The 22797-nt window shown below is 33.6% G+C and overlaps 1 protein-coding gene across 5 annotated transcripts in view; it reads left to right on the top strand.

Annotated features, from left to right (window-relative positions):
* Window positions 1-22797, top strand: part of LOC118200338 (protein Obscurin-like) — a 500451-nt gene that overhangs the window by 228865 nt on the left and 248789 nt on the right. For all 5 annotated transcript variants that reach the window (XM_085822284.1, XM_085822292.1, XM_085822266.1 and 2 more), the window contains 7 exons: window positions 1486-1667; window positions 1777-1891; window positions 8415-8596; window positions 12907-13021; window positions 15162-15337; window positions 18001-18115; window positions 19709-19887. In XM_085822284.1, the coding sequence (XP_085678410.1) occupies window positions 1486-1667; window positions 1777-1891; window positions 8415-8596; window positions 12907-13021; window positions 15162-15337; window positions 18001-18115; window positions 19709-19887 (1064 nt within the window). The remainder of the gene's footprint in view (window positions 1-1485; window positions 1668-1776; window positions 1892-8414; window positions 8597-12906; window positions 13022-15161; window positions 15338-18000; window positions 18116-19708; window positions 19888-22797) is intronic.

Here is a 22797-nt window from a genome sequence, read left to right as displayed (position 1 = left end):
TACATGCATGCATACATTCATTTCTGAATCCGGTCCAGATAATAGCACACTACCGTATAGTATTCTATCCCATACTGTAGATAGGTACTATAGATTGCATCCTGGATAATTATTGCCGCGTGTCCTATAGTATGGGACATATGCTGCTTATATTACGTATTCGAATGCAAGGAATGAAATTAGGTTACTGCTTTGATTTATAGGGTATTTTCTCCCTGCTTTTCGCATGCTTGCGTGGCGTGGTGTAATGGTATCAAATATTTATGAGTAAATTTAAAATCTAAAATTAACAGTGTTTAATCCAAACAAATTTGCTCAGTAGTCCAAAATTTCTTTAAATTTCCTTAAAAATATAGTATGCGTTTAATACAAAGAAACCTTATTATCATATTATGCCATTATAAATTTCGTGAAGAATTTTATGTTGATTTACCATATCAAAACTGGAAGCCCGAATTTTGAATTTAGAATTTGTTAGCAAAAATTCAACCAAGGACGATTTCAGATCATACATATTATTGAAATTTTTACCATTTGAGAAGTTTTGCAAACTTTGAAATGAATGATAATCCGATGATGCAAGGTCGGGGTTATATGGGGGATGCGACATCACTTCTCAATGTAGCTCCAATAATTTCTTACGTGTTTCTAAAAATGTATGAGACCTCGCAATGTCTTGGTTGAACACGATTCCTTTACGTTTTACCAATTTTAGCCTTTTCTCTTTGATTGCTTCTTCCATTTTGAAAAGTTGTTGTTAGCAAAGATCTGAGGCATGTTGCTACAAAGCAGCTCAAAATGCACAACGCCTTTGTAATCCCAACGAATTGATAGTATGATCTTTTTCTGATGATGCTTTGGATGTGATTTGTGCTGATTCATCATGCTAGTATCATGATCGTTTTGATTACTGTTATTGTAGATGGTCCATTTTTATCACCGGCGATAATTCTTTTCAAAAAATGGTCAACTGTGTTATGTTTGAAATGCGTATCTCAAATATTGATTCGTTGTGTTAAGTGAATTTCTTTCAATCAATGCGGGACCCAAATATCGTGCTTCTTAACGAACCCTAGGCATCTTATGTGATTTTGAATTCTTGTGTGTGATACCCTTAACCATTTGGCAATATTTTGCACAATTGTATGAGGATTCGATTCTATTATTGCTTTGATTTTGTCATTATAAACTTCAGAAAGTTGGCCAGAACGTTCGCGAACTTCAAGTTAAAAAGCTATTTGTGCAAACCAAATTTACTTTCTTGCCAACCCAACATTTCATTTTGGAATGTCAGGTGTAATGTTGTTTCATACTTTGAAATGAGAAAATGAGGATTGTGATGATTTTAGTGTCTTTTGAAAGCATGTTTTGAAAACATAATGCGGTCAACCTTTTATTTAAATTTTCTGTTATTTTGACTAATTTTAGATATATGAAGGCGTTGTTGCAGAATGAGAAACTTTATTTCGACTTTATTAATTTTAGGCATAAAGATGGCGCCGAGCTGACTATTGATAGTAAACATTTTGAACAACAATACGAAGAAGTGGAAGATTCTTTAACTCTAGTGTTGAACAAAGCCACGAAAGAAGATTCTGGAAAATACACTTGTACTATCACAAATTCTGCTGGCTCGGAGAAGACTAGCAGCAAACTAGTAGTAGAAGGTAAGCATAGTGCGTTCGAATACGGTTAAAGTCACACTGTGTCAATTTGCTGCCATTTCCTATTCGAGAAATATAAGACTGATTGATAATTTGTCATTCTTATCAACAGCTGAAGAAATTGCGCCAACATTCACACAAGGCTTGAAGGACCAAACTGTTAAAGAAAACGAGACAGTTAACTTTACAGTTAAATTCAGCGGAAAACCGAAACCAACCTTCAAATGGTAAGCCTCATTATTTAATTTAGAAATGAAATTTTTAAAACTCTCCACAAAAATCAGATTTACTTCCGGAACGTGACTGTCTTGAAAATTCTTTCTGCTGCTTATTGGATAAGACAAATCAGTTTTTATCATTTAAAATGGTATGAATTTTCTTGTATTAATTTACTTCTGTTTCAGTTTTGATTTAAGGAAAATCTTCTTTTTTCCTCCTCTTAGTTAAGTTTTCTGCTATGGAAGGATTTTAATGCTGTGTTATTTATCCCTTGATTATTTAATTAGCTCGCAGAATTTTGTGCGACATTAATATATAATTATTATTAATTTTGCCTTTTTTTATCTGTAATATATTGTATTGGAGGTCTTGACAATACTAATTTTAAATACTAGTTAAAATTCTGACTAATTTTTTTTCATTCATCGTTTTAAATTGAATTTGTAATCCTTTAAGACAGTATGGAAAGTTTTCTTATTATAAACTATTATGAATTATTGGTTTATTACTTTGTATCTTTAGCGCGAGTCATAGGCTTTTTTAATTTTAATTACTTTTATTTTGAGTATGTATATATATAATTTATTGTAATATCTATAATATGTTGCAATGTATTGCATAGAAATATAATTTATCGTAATATCTGTAATATATTTTATATATATATGGAAACGACTTAGCCATATTGATGGCGTAGAATATTAATCCATACTGAAAAGCAAACTTTACGGCTGAGGCAGATTAAATATTCGTCTTTATTTCTATTGACATTCACTTCGCACTCTAATCGTGCCTATTCAAGAATATTTATATTTTCATACTGCTGCGATAGGAAGATAACAACGAAGCAGCATCTTAACGAGAACAGAAGTAGAAGCAAAAGTAAGAAATTATTTAGTATGGAGCTTATTAAAAAAAAGTTTTGGTTTAAGTTCCAAGTTCGTTACGTAATCAGCGTTATTTAGTCATATGATATGGATTGATATAGAAGTGACACAGGCCAGAAATAGTTATAACTATTTTTAGAATAAAGAGAGGAAATTCCAAAATTAAAAATGAGGAATTAAGGAGTTATTGCTAAAGTGAATTGAAATTTTGATTTACATATACACGCGCTACACTTTATGAATTATTACATTACACTTTATGAATGAGTTACGTTCCAAACGATCGCTCGCACCATGAAATTGGTTCGTAAAATGTTACACTTCCTCTTAACGGTTTTCCTGAGGTGATACGATCAAATAAACAACTAAAGAAAACCTTCAACAGATAAATAATTCTTATGTTTTCAGTACAGGACATATAAATAAATAAAGAATTACTTTATCGCATCTTTCGAAAGTTCGTAATTTGGGGAGCATTTGTATATATATTGTTGCATGCGTACGGGCTTGTAATGTTCTTTTTCTGGCTTTTATAAGCTTTTTAATACGTTCAAGGTTGGGATATCTCTGAGGAAGATTCTCTTTCTGACCATAAAATGATTATCTTTGAACTTGTTTTATGCCGTCCGATTATATCTTCTAATTTGTGTACTTTTAATTTAAAAAGAGCGAACTGGTTTTTATTTACTGAACTTTGTAAGAGAGAATTGTGTAACTTGAAAATCCTTCTTAACAGTTGCTCTGAATGTATTGAAACTGTTGTAAACAGACTTTCTACCGTTGTTTTTAATTGTGCTTTACTTTCAATTCCGATGAAGAAAATTAAGAAGAAGGGGGTCCCTTGGTGGTCTAAGGAAATTGATTGTTATAGAAAGCATGTAAATGCTGCTAGGCGTAGATTCCAGAGAGAAAGAAACTGTCTTCTTAAAAATATTTATAAAATTAAATATTTCGAATTGCGGTATAAGTACAAGGCTAAATTAGCTAATGCTAAGCTTGAGTCGTGGAGAAATTGTCTCTCAACTATTACTGTTCATAATGTCTGGAAATCTATATATAAGTATGGGGTTAAGACCAATTCAATTTTGCGAAAAGGATTGAGATTTCGGGAATTAAACTCCCGGATGGCAGTGTTACTTCGAATTTGAGTGATACAATTGTTGCTATAATGACAAAGAATTTCCCAAGAGATAATGCGCGTGATGATAGAAATTCTCATAGAACTATGCGCACTGAGTCTGAGCACTTCTAATGAAATTGTACAGCACTTTAATGCGGTGGATAGCACATTTCTACACAGACTTTTCAACCTTTGTTTACAATTAGCAGTTTTTCCAGCACAATGGAAGAGAGCTCGGGTTGTTTTGATTCCTAAAACTTTAGATACAAGAACCCCTTATCTTGATAATATTAGATGCATTAGTCTTTTACTTACTTTGGGAAAATGTCTTGAAACTCTCTTCATTAACAGAATAAATTGGTATTTGAGACAAAAATGCTTTTATAATGATTCTCAGTTCGGATTTACTCCTCGGAAGTCCGCTGAAGACGCCATTATTCGCCTTTGTAATATCTTGCAGTGTGCAAAGAAAATGAATTAAACTACACTTCTTATTTTCCTGTATTTCAAAGGAGCTTTTGATAATGCTTGGTGGACATCTATCTTAAAAATTTTTTAAAATGCTGGTATACCACATAATATCTATAACCTTCTTAAAAGCTTCTTGAACGAGAGGACTGCTGAGTTTCAGCTTGGGAACGAAGCTAAGGTTTATTCTCTAGAAAAAGGCTGTCCTCAAGGCTCTGTATCCGGACCTACTCTTTGGAACATAATCTTAAATGATCTCTTAAGTCATCTCGACGGTTGTTTAAAAATTGCATTTGCAGACGACTTACTATTAATTTTCCAAGGAAGGATTTTGAATAACATTCTTTTGAGAGCACAAGAAGTTCTAGATTTTGTCTCCAGTTGGGCGATTTCTCATAAACTCACTTTCAATCCTTCAAAAAGTAAAGCTATGCTTGTTCCCAGTACGTTTGATGAACAAAATATTGCTTCTTTGATGCTCGATAATTCTCCGTTGGAATTTGTAGAAAATGTTAAATATCTTGGTGTCATTCTTGACCAAAAATTAGCATGGAAAAAGCACATTGAATTCCTTTCTTCTAAATGTGAAAAAAATATTAATGGCTTTCACCGAATTGCCAAAAATACTTTTGGAGTAAGCTACGATGTTAAGAAACTCATGTATAAGCAGTGTATTGTACCTTTCATTTCGTACGGCTGCCATGCTTGGGGACATGTTCTTGCCAAGAAGGTTAACAAAAGAAATTTAAGAAAGATTCAACGGAGAATTCTTCTTCGTATTATTAGTGGTTATAGAACCTTAAGCTATGAGGCTACTTTTGTTCTTGCAGGAGTTCCGCCTATTGATTTTGAAATTGCATATAAGAATAATATTTTTGAGTCATTGGCAACTCATGCTTCGGAAGACTGTATTAAAGGAATTGTCCCCTTCACTGATCTTCCTCATCCCGCTTCTTTAGAACCCATAAATTTCTGCGATTATAAAGAGACTGCTGAAATAAGTTTTTATATGGTTTTCTTTACAGATGGCAGCAAGATGAACAACAAGGTTGGCCTTGCATTAGTTCTTTTTGAAGGCCATTCCGAGATTTGTTTTCTTAGACACCGTATACGGAATGAATGTACAGTTTTTCAAGCAGAACTTCTGTGCATTTTTCTTGCCGTCAAATAGATCCAGGATCATGGGACAACATCCTCAAAGTACCTTATTTGTTCTGATTCTCTTTCTTCTCTTCAACTTTTGAACAGTATTATCAGCTGCGATAAATTAGTTATCGAAACCCTAGTAACTGCTAGTTCACTTAGAATTAGAGGTTTTGATATCTGCTTTGCTTATGTGCGTGCTCATCGTGGTTTCTACGGAAATGAAAGAGCTGATTTCTTAGCTAAAGATGCCTTAAATTTACCCATTAATATCAACATTAGCATTCCAAAGAATTATTGGAAGTCCTTTCATGATAAAAAGCTTTTAGCTACGTGGAATGAGGAATACATTTCATCTTGTAATGCTGAAGTCACCAAAAAGTTCCTTCCTTCTATTTACCATAGACTGAATTCCGAGTCTTTCCTCTCGTTAAATTTTAAAGTGTCTCGGTTTTTATTTGGTCACGGTAAATTTGCAAGTTATCTGTTTCGTTTTAATCTACGATCAAACAATTTATGTGAATGTTCAAAAAGAGTTCCTCAGGATGTGGAACATTTGATTTTCTCGTGCCCTACATTTGATGGCAATAGATTATGCTTACAGAACGATTTGAAAATGTTCGGAGTGACTTGGCCAGTGAACTTATCTGTTTTCGTGAAGTCCAGACTGCTGTTCTCTGCTTTTGTTCGCTTTATTTATGCATGTAATTTTTAATTTTTATTTATACATGTAACCTTTAATGTTCTAGTTAACTTACTTCTGTAAGCCCCGTGTTGTACATATGTGGTGCACGGGGAGTCTGTATGTTCTCAAAGGAAAAAAAAGTATCGTTCAACAAGATATGATTAAACAGGCCAACGTGAACTGTTTGCGCAAGCGATATTTGCGGTGGTGGAAACCTCCATTAAAACCTGATATATATATATATTAATATGCTTATCCTTAATACTGATATTATATATATAATTTTGTTTATCGTCTTCGTCTTCAAGGATTTAGGCTAACGAAAGAAGTAAATACCTCAGCTTGTTTCTGAACTGACAATCTCACAAATCACAAGTTAGATTTTAATACTTAAATTAATCTCAGAAATTTAATCGTAGTAATTCATGCGTTTATCAGACCAGCCTCTACCGGCTGGGGTAAATAGTGCAAAAATTGCAAAAATGCAATATTAAATCATAAATAAGCTATCAATCTAGAAAAAGTTCGAGTAGCCTGAGTTTTTATAAAAATCGATGAAAGTAGAGGTAATTCAAAATATGGAAAAGTAAAATACATGAAAACTTAATACCAAAAAAACAGATAAAAATGAAGAGTTAGTCCTCAAAACTGTAGCAGTCGAGCAACAATTATTTTGAACTTGAAAGTAATTCAATATATGGTAGGATTAGAGTTCGACTAGTTAATCCGAACATGTACTATATAATAAAATCAGTATTAAATTCTTAACTGACTGTAATGTAATTAAAAGTAGAAACTGTTCCAAACGCAACATGAAACATGATGTACTAAAATGTATGAAATATAAAAGAAAAAACTTCAATTTGTTTGTATTATAAATTTGATAAGCTATCACAATGGCAATTACTTCCATACCAGCCCCCAAAAATTTAAGCTCTAGTGATGTTGCAGTTTGTTCACTTCAGTTTAATTTTGATGATTAATGTTTTTTGCTATGATTAATTTTATGAGATTAATCTGAGTAGTAAACTTGTAATTTGTGTCATCATCCTTTCAGAAACGGACCAAGGTATTTATTTCTTACGTAGCAGCAACCCCCTTATGACAATGCTATGAAAGATATAAATTACTTTTTCCGTTTTCTATTGCTGTTTCCACATTTTGTTTAACTGTTTTTGCACCTTTCATGCAGCAAGTCACTATGTATATATCTATGTAATAATTTTGAAACATAGAAGAGGAACCAACTTGCAGTCGTTGCGGCTTATGGTGAAGGCTTACAGATGAAGATAACAAAACAATGAACTTGAAGAATTTCCAGTCATTATTTCCACGCATATAAAATCATCTCCGTAGATATTTATCCAATTATAATGAAATCCGATACATTTATATGATTCAATCATAATAAAATACGATAAATTGCTATGTACTTTAGTTTCTTAAAAACAAATGACGCAGGCATTTTACAGAAGCAAAGCGAGGAGATATTAGCAAGGTAGAAGCTAGAAGAATATTGACGCAATTAGCTCGCAGAGGTATTTATACCAGAGTAGGTGCGATTCTAGAAACAAGTTATGATTGGTTAATGTTAGTTTTAGTTGCCCTTTTCCAGTAGCGTTATATAACATAGAAAAATCTCGAACTTAGGAGAACAGAGGGATTTAGAGGAAGATCACCAAATCCAGAACATTAATTTTGAGGTCACCAATTAGGTAAAAGTTTACAGTTGGGTGTACCTTGTTTTTCGGCGATTCTTTTTTGACGCCAAGATCGGCGCCAGGAAGGCACAATTTCAAGCTCGCCACTATACAAAAACAAAATATTGTTATTTAATTTTTTTAAAGCAGCTTTCGTATTTTCTTATATCTTACATATATATAAAGTTTGAGTAAATTAGGTAAAGGAAATCCTGGTTATATATGCATATGCATGTATGTGTGTGTTCACTCTTATTTTGTTAAAGGAAAAGAAGAAAAGGTCCAATCAATCAACTGCTTTTAGGTCGTACATTCGACCCCCATTTTGCAATATAAATTTGAATTCTCTGCACTAGAGTCTCTTTAGAAATCCCTTAATGAAAAAGTGTAATTAAAGGTTAGAAATTGAAACAGTGCATTTTTTATATTGTGTCCATCATATGACATGATAAAAACTTCTATCCTTTTAAAGATTAGACAATGCATTTCCAAATCTAGTCTTCAGATATAATTATTTGCAACTTTCAGGGACAAAGATGGAGCTGAATTGACTATAGATAACAAGCATTTCGAACAACGTTACGAAGAGGCTGAGGATTCTTTAACGCTGGTGCTAAATAAAGCGACAAAGGAGGACGCTGGAAAATACACGTGCACAATCACAAATTTCGCTGGATCACAAAAGACTAGCAGCAAATTAGAAGTATCAGGTAATACCGAATATATATTCTGATCAAAATACTGCTGTTTTTTCATCAGTTACAGAATTGGCATGTATAAAATTTTTCAGGTATTTATAGAGTTAATATGAGTTAGCGATATTTATAGAAACTGAAACGTGTAAGTATTACGTTCACTATTGAAAGAAGCAAATTCTTACTTCCTTGTACGAAGTAAAGAAAGTATTGTAATCCCGAAAAATTTCGGCTATCATATTGTTACTTTTTTCTCTCTTCACGTTCGTACGGGTTCGTGGATTTGCAGTTAATAACGGCGATACTTGATGAAGCATCAAAACACTCTTTATTGTCAGTATGTTTCAAGACAGCTCCAAAATCATGTTTACAATCGTCGAAGTACGAAGTACTACTATAAACATGCTGAAACAATCAGCGACACAGCCTTCAGGCTATCAGATTATCATGGGGAAGACAGCTTCATGGCAAAGCACCAGAGAACAGCTCCCGACTCTGCGCGATTGTTCTCGGAACTCCACATACTCTCGAGACTCTCCACGCTACAACTCGTGATGCACTCGACGATACACTAGAGTACAGCTCCCAACTCCTTGGTTCAGTCGTTTCTGGAGCTGAACACACTCTAAGATGAAACTCAACGATGCACTAACTCGCGATACACTAAGAGACTCTGTGGGTGCACTCGATGACTAACTCGGTACTCACTGACTGACTATCAACTCGATGGACTGTCACTGACTCGCTAGACGAGACACTCACTTCGCACGGACTGACTCTCCACCTACAGCTTTTGGTATGTGCTCAAGAACATTCTGGACTAAACTAGTAAGAATTCATTCCAGAATGTTCTACATCCGTCTATGGCACATCACCAATTTTGTCGTCAAATATCCCAAATGGACGATTTCTCGCTAAATGTGGCAACCCTGCCCTCCTTTGTCATTTTATGGCAGCCCTAAACCTGCTTTGCGGGGAAGCTATCTTACCGCGGCTAGACATATCGTAACAAAATTTCAACGAAAATAGCCAGTTTAACCGCTCTGCAGTTGTCTGCGAGTTTAAAGCCTTCAATGTCAGTCATGAAATGGTTTAGTCATAGGCCTGACATAAAAGTGTGAAGGAACTGCCAGTGTTAAATGCAACTACTATTTACATTCAGAGCACTTTAGTTATTATAAATTAACAATTAATAACATAATTATATACAATTAATAATTTAATTCATAATTATTTGCCATCACATCTGTTTGTACTCACTGCAGTCATAGTACACTGACTACCAATAAGTATTTGGACACCTATGCAAATGACGATATCTGCGGTCCTAAGGTACGTCACGGACTCCGCCGGTATATATCGTGTAGGAAACAGCATCGGCTTTAGTCGCATGCAAGATGCCTCGCAGTTCAGAGCTCTCTGATTTCGAGAAAGGTATAATTATCGAGTATCACAAATGTGGCCGATCCTTAAGGGACATATCTAGCGATCTGAAGTACCCAAAATCGACAGTGGCCTATGTGATTAAGAAGTGGAAGGTGAGCGGTGATTGTCGAAATGTGCCCCGAGTCGGCAGACCAACGAAACTGGGAGATAGGGACCGACGAGTGCTGTCCAGAGAAATTCGCGAGAACCGCACCCAACCGATGGCCCTCATCCGGGAGTATTGTTTCGATGAATACCATCCGTAACGAATCCGTCAATTTTTGTCGTACAGGTGTAAAATTTCTAATTTTATTTTTTCATAATACAATTTTTTCTCAAACAGTATAGGACCAGGGAGACAACATTAAAAGTTAGATATCGTTATTTGTTGAAAATATTTTTTTTTTTTAAATTTGCCATTGCAAAACATGAACATTTTGGTCATTTAAAACACTTCTGTAGCTGGAAGTGTATGTCCATGGCCAACGATGGCGAAAATAAAGCTTGGGTAAGGGCTTTTAAGCAGCGTAAGGGGTGGATGAGTGTACTATATGTATGTACTTTTGGTATTGCCGATTGCAATTAGAAAGGGAGGTGCACACGAAGATGTTATAGTAATTTTATTGTTCTACGGCTAATAGTTTTTGAGTTATGCCAGATACATAAGTACGTACGTATGTACATACAAATGTCACGAGAAAATTACCTTTGAATCTATTTCAAATCCATTTTACAATAGGTTTTGGAAAAGATTCCTTTATTTTAGCCGTACGTACAGACGTCTTGCAAAAACATCCTGAAGATGGATTCGGGAACGGTCAAAATGGATATGAGTTCCAATAAAATATGATACCCGAAATTTTTCGCGACTACGATACTTTCGCATGAAAAAGTAAAAAAAAAAAAAAAAAAAAAAAAAAAAAAAAAAGTCATAATACGTATTTCACAAATAAGAAATGCAAAATATTGCTAAAAATGTATTCGTAACTTAAATTTTAAAATTTCATGTTATTTGCCGTTTTCTACCCCGATACAGAGAACAAAAATAAGTACAATTTGATAGTTCACTTCGGTTTTACCTAATTCATATTTGAGATTTTTCTCTTTTCTTCTTGACCATAGTTTTTTGTAGTTAGTTGTGCTATATTAAAAAGATTTAAAGCCGTCACCTTACCTACGATAACTGCTTGTATAACATTATTCTTTACTTTCCACCATCATTTGCTATATTTTTTTATAATATAATATAATGTCTTAGCAGCAGAAACAGGTCAAGACAAAAAGCGTAATATTATTAATTAAATTAGTTATCTACTAAGGCCCATATCACACGGTGTTTGTTTCACACGAACGACTGTTTCGGACAATTTTTCTGCCTGGTTTACTATTGAAAGAAAGACGTGCGAATTTTCCCTGCCTTTCCAAAAAAAATTGCAAGTTGTTCGTTTTCAACCAATCAGTTATCAGCTTCGAACGCTATCAGCTTGTTTGTAATGACGAACCAGTTTCCCCCTGTGTGAACCTCAAAGCGATCTATGGTGATTGGCTCTTGTGACAAAGCAGAAAAATTGTTCCAAACAGTTGTTCTTCCGAAACAAAACGACGTGTGATAGCAGCTTAACACTGTGTTTGAAATCACTAAATACAATAACAGACTGATGAAAAACTAGATAGCTTCAAAACATAAACAGCTTAAAAACTGAATCAAAATTAATGTCACGCGTGTATGCAAGCGGGTAATAATAATTTAAGTTCTTTCGTTAGGTTTCAACATCTTAAAAACGCGAATGATAGAACGCGTTATATCTCTTTGCTCCGTCCCCTCCCAACTTCCTTCCAAATTATATTTTCGCTTCCCCCAACTATGAGCCCCCACTGTCCGCTAGTTCCACCATCCGCTCGGACAACACGATCTCGAAGAAACTATCTGGAACAGGGCTTGTCAACCAAGGGGAATTTCAGGAGGTGGGAGGGGAATGCTGTCAGCCTTTTATTTACCTGTTAGTATTTAGTTTTAATTTATGAATATAAAAATCCATTTTTATTCATGTTTTGGTAATTACCGATATTATTACAACTTTTCTTGTTTAATTTATAAAATACATAAAAATAATCTAAGTAAAATAAATATACACGCATGTTTCGAGTTTTGGAAAGGAGAGGAGTCGAAACGACCGTCTAGCAATGGTGAAAGGAATGCATGGGGCAAAAAAAGTAACAGGCTGTGATCTAAAAGGTGTTGACTAGGAACCACTTACGCTATATTCCACGACACCGAATAGTCCATTGGCGGACAAAATTGTAACTTGATTACTTCTGAAATAAAATTCTCTGCATTTTCTTGAGCAATCCTGTGGCAATTACATAGCCATGAATTGCAAAGGCAATAAAATAGAATTTTTTTTAAAAAATAGTTTTCAAATGTCTAATGTTTCTTCGATCACCTTACGTATGAAAGATTTTGCACCAGAGCATAATGCAGAAGTTATACAAATATATATATAAAACGAATATTCAAAAAAATCTCAAAGAAGTTAAACAAATATATATATAAATAAATATTCAAAAACATTCTCAATAATAACAATACTTAAAGATAAAAAATAATTGCACTGGAGTTATTTTTTATCTTTAAGCATTGGTATTGAGAATGAGTAGTTACACAAATATGTATAAAACGGATATTTAAAAATATTTCCAACAATACTAATGCTTGAAGGCGAAAGATTATAAATAATTTTCTCCGAATTAAATAAATTAGATGTAGAATAATTTGTGAAATTTCACATAGGTGAATAGATTTTACTGGCGGTTTGAGAAAACAGTAAATTATATTGTATGGTTGGTACTTATTGATTACAGTTTTTGAATTCATTTTTCCAAATTCTTTTCAATTTTAGAATCTGTAACGCCCCCTTCGATCTTGAAAGAACTGAAAAGTGTTACAGCAGTAGAAGATGAGAGCGTTGACCTTACGTTAAAGTTTGACGGTACTCCGAAGCCAATCGTTAAATGGTAAGATAATATATACTATATTGCTGCTGATATGTTTAATCGTTAATTGAAATTAAGTAAACAAAATGAATATGATAATAATGCTTCTAGTGTTCAGCAATCAGCAATTTTGATGGGCACAGTAGCTTGAATTAGCTTATTAATTACAAATGTTTTAGAGTAACGTAATTTAAAATTCGTAATTATAGGAATCATATAAAATGCGTAATCATAAGAATCATGTATCATTTTAGTCATGTAATAGCAGTGAGAGTTTAACTGTTTCACAGCGCAGTCGCCCGAAACGCCCGCGCCTTCAAACATTGACAGGACGCCCGAACACCTGCGTCCATTGTCTGCTTGGCATGGGGAAGAAAATCCATTTTAACAAAAGCTCGTTTCAGATGTTTGAGAGAAGCAGATTTTGGCCTCTATCGATGCGAAAGAATTAAATAACGTAGCAAAAAGGCTCTAAATCTTGAAAGGAAACAATACAAAAGTGGAATGAAGTTCATCGAATTGCAGACTCTATCAAAATAAAAGTTAATTTTAAAATTAGTTACTGCATTTTTTTATCCATCTGCTTTTTAAATGAGACGTATTTAAAATTATTACGTAGACTTATGGTGTACAGGAAAACCTTTGGTAAACATTTATACATATCGTTCTGCATAGGTGTTATTCGACAGAAACTATATTGCTGCAATACAGACTTAGGTAATATCCTCTATGTAGTCTTGTATACTTATATAATGGACTGCTTATGTATTCTAAAACTGTTATATTAAAGTTGGCAATCATCTATAGTTGTAAGCAATTGTTTTTACCTTAACTGATTATATTAATTTTCAGCTTCATATGTTTTAAAACAAAATGATAAAAGTATATGTACTGAAACTGCAAAAAGCAAATTTTCAGTAGTAGTTTTGAAGCATTTTTAGTACGTTGTTTGAACTTCAGACGCGTCAAATGTTACAAACTTCCTTCAAGAAAAAGCATATTATCTCACAAAACTGAAGGCATTTTTAGAGCGCTTTGATACTAGTTAAACCTATTAAAAAAACTTAAAAGAAAAATTTAAAAGCTTTCAGATTTTATATTACGCCCAAAAGGACTTTTTTTTAACGTTTTGGGTGTTCCTTTATTTATTAAACATCATGTTCTTTGCATTTAAACCATAAAATTCAATTCAACAGCAATATCGCAAAATAATTTTAAGATGAGCGCATCTTTAGAATTTCCGTTACACAGTCTCACTCGCTGGAGATAAAAAAGTTTTTCTTTCGTACAGTGTTGCCATTGCTCGCTTTAAAATCGTTGAGTTTATTAATAAAAAATTACAGTGTCACAATTAAAGTGTTACAAAATATGAAATCAATAATAAAATAAATTCCAATTTCGGGCTTCCAGATGCCCATATTCGGTGGAAGATTACGTTAACCAAATTTCGATAGCTCTAGATACCGTTGTTTTATCACAATGCGAAAAACATACATACATTTATGCAGATTCTTCATTATTTAATTTTTTTTAAATATAACACAGAGCGATAATATTTGGTTGTAAAAATTTGAAGTGTGAACCGGCATTTATAGTGAACCAACGCAAAATGGCAAAACGAAATTAATAGCCCTTCTGGGCTAACGCCTTTTGAGATAATAATTAAAATATAATTCCAAGTATACTCTTGTATAGTAGTAGTAGTAGTAGTAGTAGTAACGAAGGACGTGGGCACCATTTCCGTCTGCCATTACGGTTAATCGGTTCTGCCCACGTCCGCCCTTATCTAGTATTTATTAATAAATCAAAGGTTTTTACATTGCCATATAGTGTGCCATATAGTACCATATAAAAAATAAATAAAAATAAAAATCTTAAAGTAGTACTTTATAGTCCTTCATGAAGTTTATCTTTGTAAGTAATTCTTATAAAATGTCGAAATTTGTCTCTAGTAAAAAACGTTTGAAACTTATTCCCTCGTACTTCTTCAAGAAGTTCTCTTTCGTTCTTCTTCTTTTCTTCGTTCTTCTCTTTCCTTTAATCTACTCTTGTATAGTGAAATTTCCAATGTCAGAATTTATTTTTATTCTTTCTCAAATTTTCATAAAGTGTGAAATCACATGCAGTGAAGAATTAAGTTTGGCCGTGTTATACTTACTAGGCAAAAGGACGGCCAAGATATTGCAATCGACGACGATCATTACGAGGTAACCACAGAAGACAATTCGGTAACTTTAACAATCAATGATATCACAGCTGACGATGCAGGAAAATACACTTGTGTAATTAGTAATCCTGGTGGCTCCACAACTACGAGCGCAGATGTAACTGTTAAAGGTAATTATTATTTTTTTCATTACTGGAATTTGTTCGTGAAGTTAGTGCACTATTAGATCTGCTTTTTAAATTTTTCCGCTTGCGGAACTTATGAATGGCAACTCTGTCTATTTAAGTATAGAATTTAGAAAGATTTCAGCATGTTAATTTCATCATACCGAGTTGTCTTCAAGTTTTGTCTTCACATAATGCTTGAGATTCGTTCGGAAACAAAATTTACGAGACGCTAACACAAGATGTAATAAGTGAGAATTAAGAAAAAAAGAAGCTAGTGCCTCAAGAGCATTTACCATATATTTCGGAGTATAAGGGCACCTATAATATCAAACTACATTTTTTTCAGTTTTTAGGTATATTCGTTACATAACGCGCACTCTTTTCTTTACAAAGAAACCTGAAAGATATATGTGCGATGCTGTTATTTCTTGAAGTCATTCATTCGAAGATTTTTCCCAGGCTTTCAAATGATATGCTGAATTGACGAGATAAAGAAACCAAATGCTTAGTAATGTTCTGTAATATAAGAGTTCCAAAACTTTGGAAAAATACTGTTGAGGAAGTTTTTAGGTATAAGAATTAAAGGGAAAAGCATGTGCGAGCTTCAGAGCCATTAATCGTTGGTAAGCTTTGAACTATTAATGCCCAATACGGAGTGGTAAAAAAAAAATTACATGTAATGTTAAAATAAAATCAAGCTGAAAGATTTTTGTGACGATGATGGTCACTGGATCTTGGTGATTTGAGCGATCAACTGGTTAATAGCAACCAATGCAGGACAGCGCTATGCTTTGTAAAATGGCAACACTAAATAAGAATCGTGGATGATTAATACATGGTGACACAAGAAAATCACTTTAAAAAGCATTAGGATGTCACTCATTAAAACGTTTCTGAAGTTAGTAGTAGGCCTCGTCTCCGTTGAACATCACTCAAGATCAAGACAGAGTAATGTTTGTCTTACGTGCTCCGCCTATACGGCACTGCACGGACGATCACAACTGAGAAACCGCCATATTAAGCAGAGGGATCGCCAGTCGAAGTATTCTAATCATGCTACTACCCCGTGGCCCAAAACCGAGACGCAGAATTTATAGTTTTTCTTTATAACTATTGCTACCACCCCGAGAGCGCGGAGTTACCACACCCAGATCTCAGGAATCACAGTTGCGGAGAACATGCATGCCTGGAGATCTGACTGGTCATTAAAATGCTCCGCCAGTGCAACGTGGGCTGCCATATTCTATGGAAAAAACAGAACTTACGCCGACCCACCCAGACCTTTCAGAAGAATGAAATTTCGTCTCAAGATTTCGTCCCATCTGGGCAAGCAAGTGAAACCGCCAGGCTCGTGTTTTTATACCCCGATACCGAAACCGCCATAGTACGGATCGGAGGCAGTACAATAAACAATTGCCGGTGGGGGCGGGTCACTAAAGATATAGGAAACGAATTGATGAATTGTGAAGATCCCTGACCTGAATATGAGATCGAATTTGGTAGCCTGATTTCCTACTGCCGCTTTATAAAATTTTTTAGTATATTTGTGATAAATATTTTAATAGGATTCGTTTCCTGATGCAACGCGTATTATTAAGCATTTGTCTGAAGATAAGTGATTTGCAAAATTTATTGTTTAATGCTCACGGGCACCCAGTTGTTTTAAAAGTCTGTAACAGAAAAATATATTTTTAAGTTCTAATTATAAGGATTTACTTCTTAATGCCTGAATCTGTTAAAAATGCCAAAGTTTCTCTATTATACGCTTTAAACTGAGGTTAATTCACTGTTAATTAAACCTATTACTGGACAGAAAGTACGATCACTTTAGATTAAGCCGATTTGTTATTAAAAATCACTTCAACAGGGTGTAGTTTAGTACTGCCTTTTGCCTCATTTTTACTTCCTTGTACGACGTAAAGGAGTTATTGTAATTGTGAAAAATTTTGGGTATATATATATAAATAACAAAAATGAACAAAAATATACATTTCGACCGCTCTCGAAGACATTTCAACGATACTTTTGCTTGAACAGAATAAAGGACTCTTGTTTTTTCCGAAATGGATTGTTAAATGTATTTAAAATGGACTCAGAAGAGATTTTTTTCGTGACGTCTGTATGTACGTATCAATGTATGTATGGCACATAAGTCAAAAATGAGTAGCCTCAGTGATTTTAGCTCATCTGTAAATTTTTACCTTTCTACTTACATTATTGCGTAAATTATTTAATTTTCAAATATTAAAAGACTTTTGGGTCACCCAGTACATATATATGTACGTATAGACGTTACGAAAAAATATCTTTTGAACCCATGTTAAATTCATTTGACTATCTGTTTTGGAAAAACAGAGTCCTTTATGCTGTCTCTACATACAGATGTCACGCAAGAACATCAACATCATTAAAATTAATATTTTCGTTTTTCGTACAATTTTCGCGAGTACAGCACTTCTTTTACTTCGTGTACAGGAAGTAAAACGTAATATGTTTCGTCAAAATCTTAGCGAATTTATTACAAAAGCATAAAAGTTATAGTCTCAAATTTAACAAAAGTATTAAAGCAAAATAATTTTCAAAAGTAAAGTGTTTGAAGTTTTTTTCTGTCTCTGAGGAAAGCTGCTGTAAAATTCATTATATAAGGAACATTATTTTACTTTTAGAACAAACGAATGCTCCAAAATTTGTGAAAGGCCTAAAAGATCAGTTTGTGAAAGAAGAACAAACTGTGATGTTTATGGTAAAATTCACCGGAAAGCCTAAGCCAACAGCAAAATGGTAAGATTTCTCTCAATACTTTTTTGTCTCTTAACTAATTAAAACTCAAAGATACAATTTTCTGTAAATTAAACCAGATATTCAAGAGCAGTTTATAAAACTTTAGATACATTTTCCGCTTATTTACATACAGGGATGCTATAAAGATATGTTTAACTATTCTACAGAGACTTGTGCAGCAATTCTGATGGAAAAAAATCAGCACAGAATTTCTGTTAAGATCCAACACCTGGAATCTTATAGATTCAGTATAAAACCAACAAACATAATTTTACTGAAAAATATCAGGTCTAGTTTATAGACGATCATGTGTCGTAATTCGAAAGAATTTTAACTAGGTTTCCTTGCTTTACCATTTTATAAAATATTTTATAGAAAAATTTTATAAAATCCTCCCGCAAAGTTTTTATTTGAGATTAAAAACAGGAGTTAAATTTCCGAATTTTAACAGAAATTTTTAATCTATTTAAATTTTTAAATGATCTACGATATGGAGGCGGGGGGTGAATAAAAATTACCGCATGAGACGAGTTTTCTTTTTCGTTTTCTAAAATTTTTTTCAATATTGTTTTGATCAAAAAACATTCAAATAAAAATAAATGTATTTTAAACAAGAGTTAAATTTAACTGAAATTAAGAAATTAAGAGGCTATGCCTCTTATCAGAAATATATATCTACGATAGTTAAAAGCATTAATTTTAAAAATTAAACTTTTATAATTACAAGCATAAATTAAATCTTTTAATTAATTTTATGATTTAAATTGATTTTAAATTTTTACAAAATTTAATATTTATATTCTATATCCAATATTGCGCAAAATGTTACATAAAACCAAAGGCTAGAAAATGTTCATCTAGAAGGAAAAAGGCAAATAAATTTCTATTGAGAAATGATTTAACCCTTTGTCTTAAAATCAATGTGAGAGAGACGTGATAACTTATTCTGGCCAAAAAAGGTTTCTTTGCCTAAAATGAGAAAATCGTATCAACTACGTGATCGGTTTTACGTTACTGTTATTGTTTGCTACAGCTGGAATGTAAGAGCTGGTCATTTATTTTTAGGCATAGTTGCAATAGATTCGTGACATTGTATAGACATATCAGAATTATTAGTGAACACAGCACGATCAAACTATGACATGTTAGGACAGATACCTGTTTTTTTTTTTTTTTTTTTTTTTTTTTTGATACACCAGAGAAACTACAAGGATAAAATTAGGTATATTTTCGAAAACGCACAAAATATCAGAAAATGAAAATTTACTTTGATTACAGTTAGAAAACGTCGCAGATTTCTGCAGATTTCCATTCTATTAAAGTTTTATCAAATTTCTGTATGATGTTATCAAATTTATGTATGCAAAGTAACATTTCTCTAGAATTCTGTTCCGCGAAAGCTTAATAAAAGTTTTATAGCATTATATATAGGACCATGTCTACAGAGGTTTACCTATAAAATTTTATAGAAATTTCTGTAAACTTATGTATGTCAAATATCACTTAAAGCTTAACATCGTGAGATTCGCTTGTTAATTAAATTGTGAGTCCACATTTATTGGGTATTAATAAGCATTTTTCTTCAAAATTTAGGACTAAAGATGGGGCCGAGTTGGTAATCGACGGTGACCGGGTGAAATCTGTCGAAGAAGCTGAGGATGCTTTGACAATTATTCTAGAAGATGCAAAGAAAGAGGATGCCGGGAAATATTCGTGCACCATCACGAATTCCGAAGGATCCGACACTTCCACGTGCAAACTTACAGTCTCAGGTATGGGGATACTAAAGAGAAGATTTCATGAAAATTATTTTATTTTCATTGGTACTACTTGATTTTGACGGTCCCGCACGATAAACCACCTAATTATGTTAAAAACGATACTTTCACGAATTTGACGAATCGCTTGATATCATAATAGTCTTTTTTCGGTTTAAACATTGCAGAAAAATGTTGTCCAATTACGTAAAAAACGGTACTTTCATTTTCCATTTTTCTTTGCCGAATTCGACACACCGCGTAATATCGTAATAGTCTTTTTCAATTTAAACATTCTAAAAAAATGCTGCTATTTTTAACTTACCGAGGAGTGACGAAGATACCGTATTGTTTTTTTAAGATAAAGATATATTATCTGGCAATCGAATGTACGTAAATAGCCACAAAATGAGCCTATATGTAAACGAAAGTATGTGGAAGTGCAACATGAAAACTTGTAAACAAACAAAAAAATACAGCATTTAATAACAGGAACTTTTACTACAAGGTATAGTGGTTCCAGAATACCATTCTTAACAGCGCTGCGTTTCATGTACAGTTGGTCAGAGGAACTACAGTCGCTTAAGTGGTACGATAAACAGCTCAACATCTGTCAAAATACCACGATTGACTGGAAGAAATTTGTGACAACCTAAAAGACGAATTCCTTCGACAACCTAAAGGACCAATAAGTGGGCCTGGAAAAATAGTCCAAATTGACTAGACTGTGTTCGTGCGGAGAAAAACCAACGCTGGTTGGGTAGATTTACGTACAACAAGGGATATTCGACGGGTTATGCCTCTATAATGAATTCTGAATGGCAACGACGTTACAGAGTACTGTGTCTGCGCAAGTGTAACAATAGGGGTTTCGACATGAGGTCGCAGAGTGAGTTGGGAAGCTCAGCCAGCGAGCGAAGGTGTGGAGATTTATTATTCGTTCAGTGGTGACGAGTGCCATCTTGCCTAACGTCTCTGATCGTGCCACCAACTCGGATATCCGTTAAAATGTATTAATTAAATTTTTTATCTCTGTCTTCTTGCATTGTGAATAAAGGAATTGATGCATCGCCTTCCATTACTCACGACGTCACAGCGCGTGTATTCTCTTGTTGCAATTCCAATTCGGGAAGCAAGCACGTTACTATCAACAACCGTAGACTGCGCAGTGGAAGGGTGGACAATATAGTATTCAGATTGCTGACGAGCTTGAAAAAGCCAGGTACAGACATTTAATCGTGAATCACACATTTAATTTTATTGATCCAACAACGGGTGCTCACACCTAAAATGTTGAACGATTATGGGGCTCTGTTAAATGTCGAAACAAAACCCAAAGGGTCATTGTTTGACATTAACCTAGAGTTCTATCTTAACGGAATTTATGTGGCAGAAATCCTTTGTGAAAGATAAGCCTTTTGATGCCGTATTAAAAGCAGTCACGAACGTGTTATGGTCAAAAATGTCATGGCACCAAAATAATTGTTATGGTTTCCTACTCTGTTGACATAACACTTAAAATTTTCTAACAACAGTAATATACTAATATCAATAAGCCCTGTACATTTGCGTTGTGTTTTCGGATTAACCCTGAAATCAATTTGAGAATGAGACGGGTGAAAATCATGACATGGCACCAATAATGTTATGTCCTTAACCTCATGGTACCAAAATTGTTATGGTTTCCTACTCTGTTGACATAACACTTAAAATTTCTTAACACCAGTAATATACTAATATCAATAAGCTCTGTACATTTGCGTTGTGTTTTCGGATTAACCCTGAAATCAATTTGAGAATGAGACGGGTGAAAATCATGAGCACACACACAAAAAGAAATAAATAAACATTGACTGATCTAGAAAAGTGAGCCTATTTATTAAATTTTTCAAGAGTTACTTAATCCATTAATTTGTAAGCAATTAATATTCAATCAGAACTGTTAACATATTGATTATTACACAATGCAGAATTAACTTAGTAAGCAAATTATATTCAAGCTGAACTGTAAAATATTGCTTCCTACAAAATGCATACCCCTTCAGAGTAATATTACTTCTATCTTAGACTCAATAATATCAAACTATTATTGCTATTACATTCAGGTAAACCTGATCATTTCACACAGAGTAATCAATACCAATGTAATTCTGGTTATTGCACATAGTAACTTTCTATTTTTCAAAAGAATGATTTAACCGGGTAATATGTTAATTAAAATCAGGCTATTACAACCTACTAGCAAGTTAGTCCCTAAGAGGAGCAAAGAAGCTCAAATAATGACACCTTTACCAATCAATCTTCACCAAGAAAGAAATTCACAAGTTCAATTAAATAATTTAATGAAGAATATATTTCCTTAACCAATCTGACTAATTTACATTCACTGTTTCAATTAAATAATTTAAATAAGGATATATTTCCTTGGCCAATCTAATAATTTACTTTATGGACAACAAAACGATTTCATTAGAATTAGGTTAATTTACTCAACTACAAAATTTTAATTCAACTAATTAAGTTATTTCAATCACTATTAACTACAGAAATTTTTTTTTATATGAGACCAACAAATAAAAGAAAACAAATAAAAAAAACTTATCTGCTGAAATACAGGCTGCAAGTGAACAGGAGGAGGAAAAATGCCCTCATATTTAAAAAATTATCAAGATGCCAAGGAGGACGGCTGCTGAGCGTAGTAGAAAATGAGAAGAGTTCAAGGTAGATTAATTTTCCAAAAAGTCCAGAAGTTACTATTGATTTAAGAAGCACTAAGGAGGTTCTCGTTGATGTCCAATCCAATATTGAAGTTAGCATTAAGTAGTAGCGACCCCGGAGCTAGCGATGCCGGACAATCTGGCAGGGCGAAAAATAATCCCTAAAGACTTGGAACATCGATGCAGATGAAAACTCTATTCATGGAGG

This window comes from Stegodyphus dumicola, chromosome 1 (genome assembly GCF_044657685.1).
Source record: "Stegodyphus dumicola isolate Sdum_Otavi_A_Nest chromosome 1, ASM4465768v1".
Lineage (NCBI taxonomy): Eukaryota > Metazoa > Arthropoda > Arachnida > Araneae > Eresidae > Stegodyphus > Stegodyphus dumicola.
This window is presented reverse-complemented; position numbering and strand designations above follow the sequence as displayed.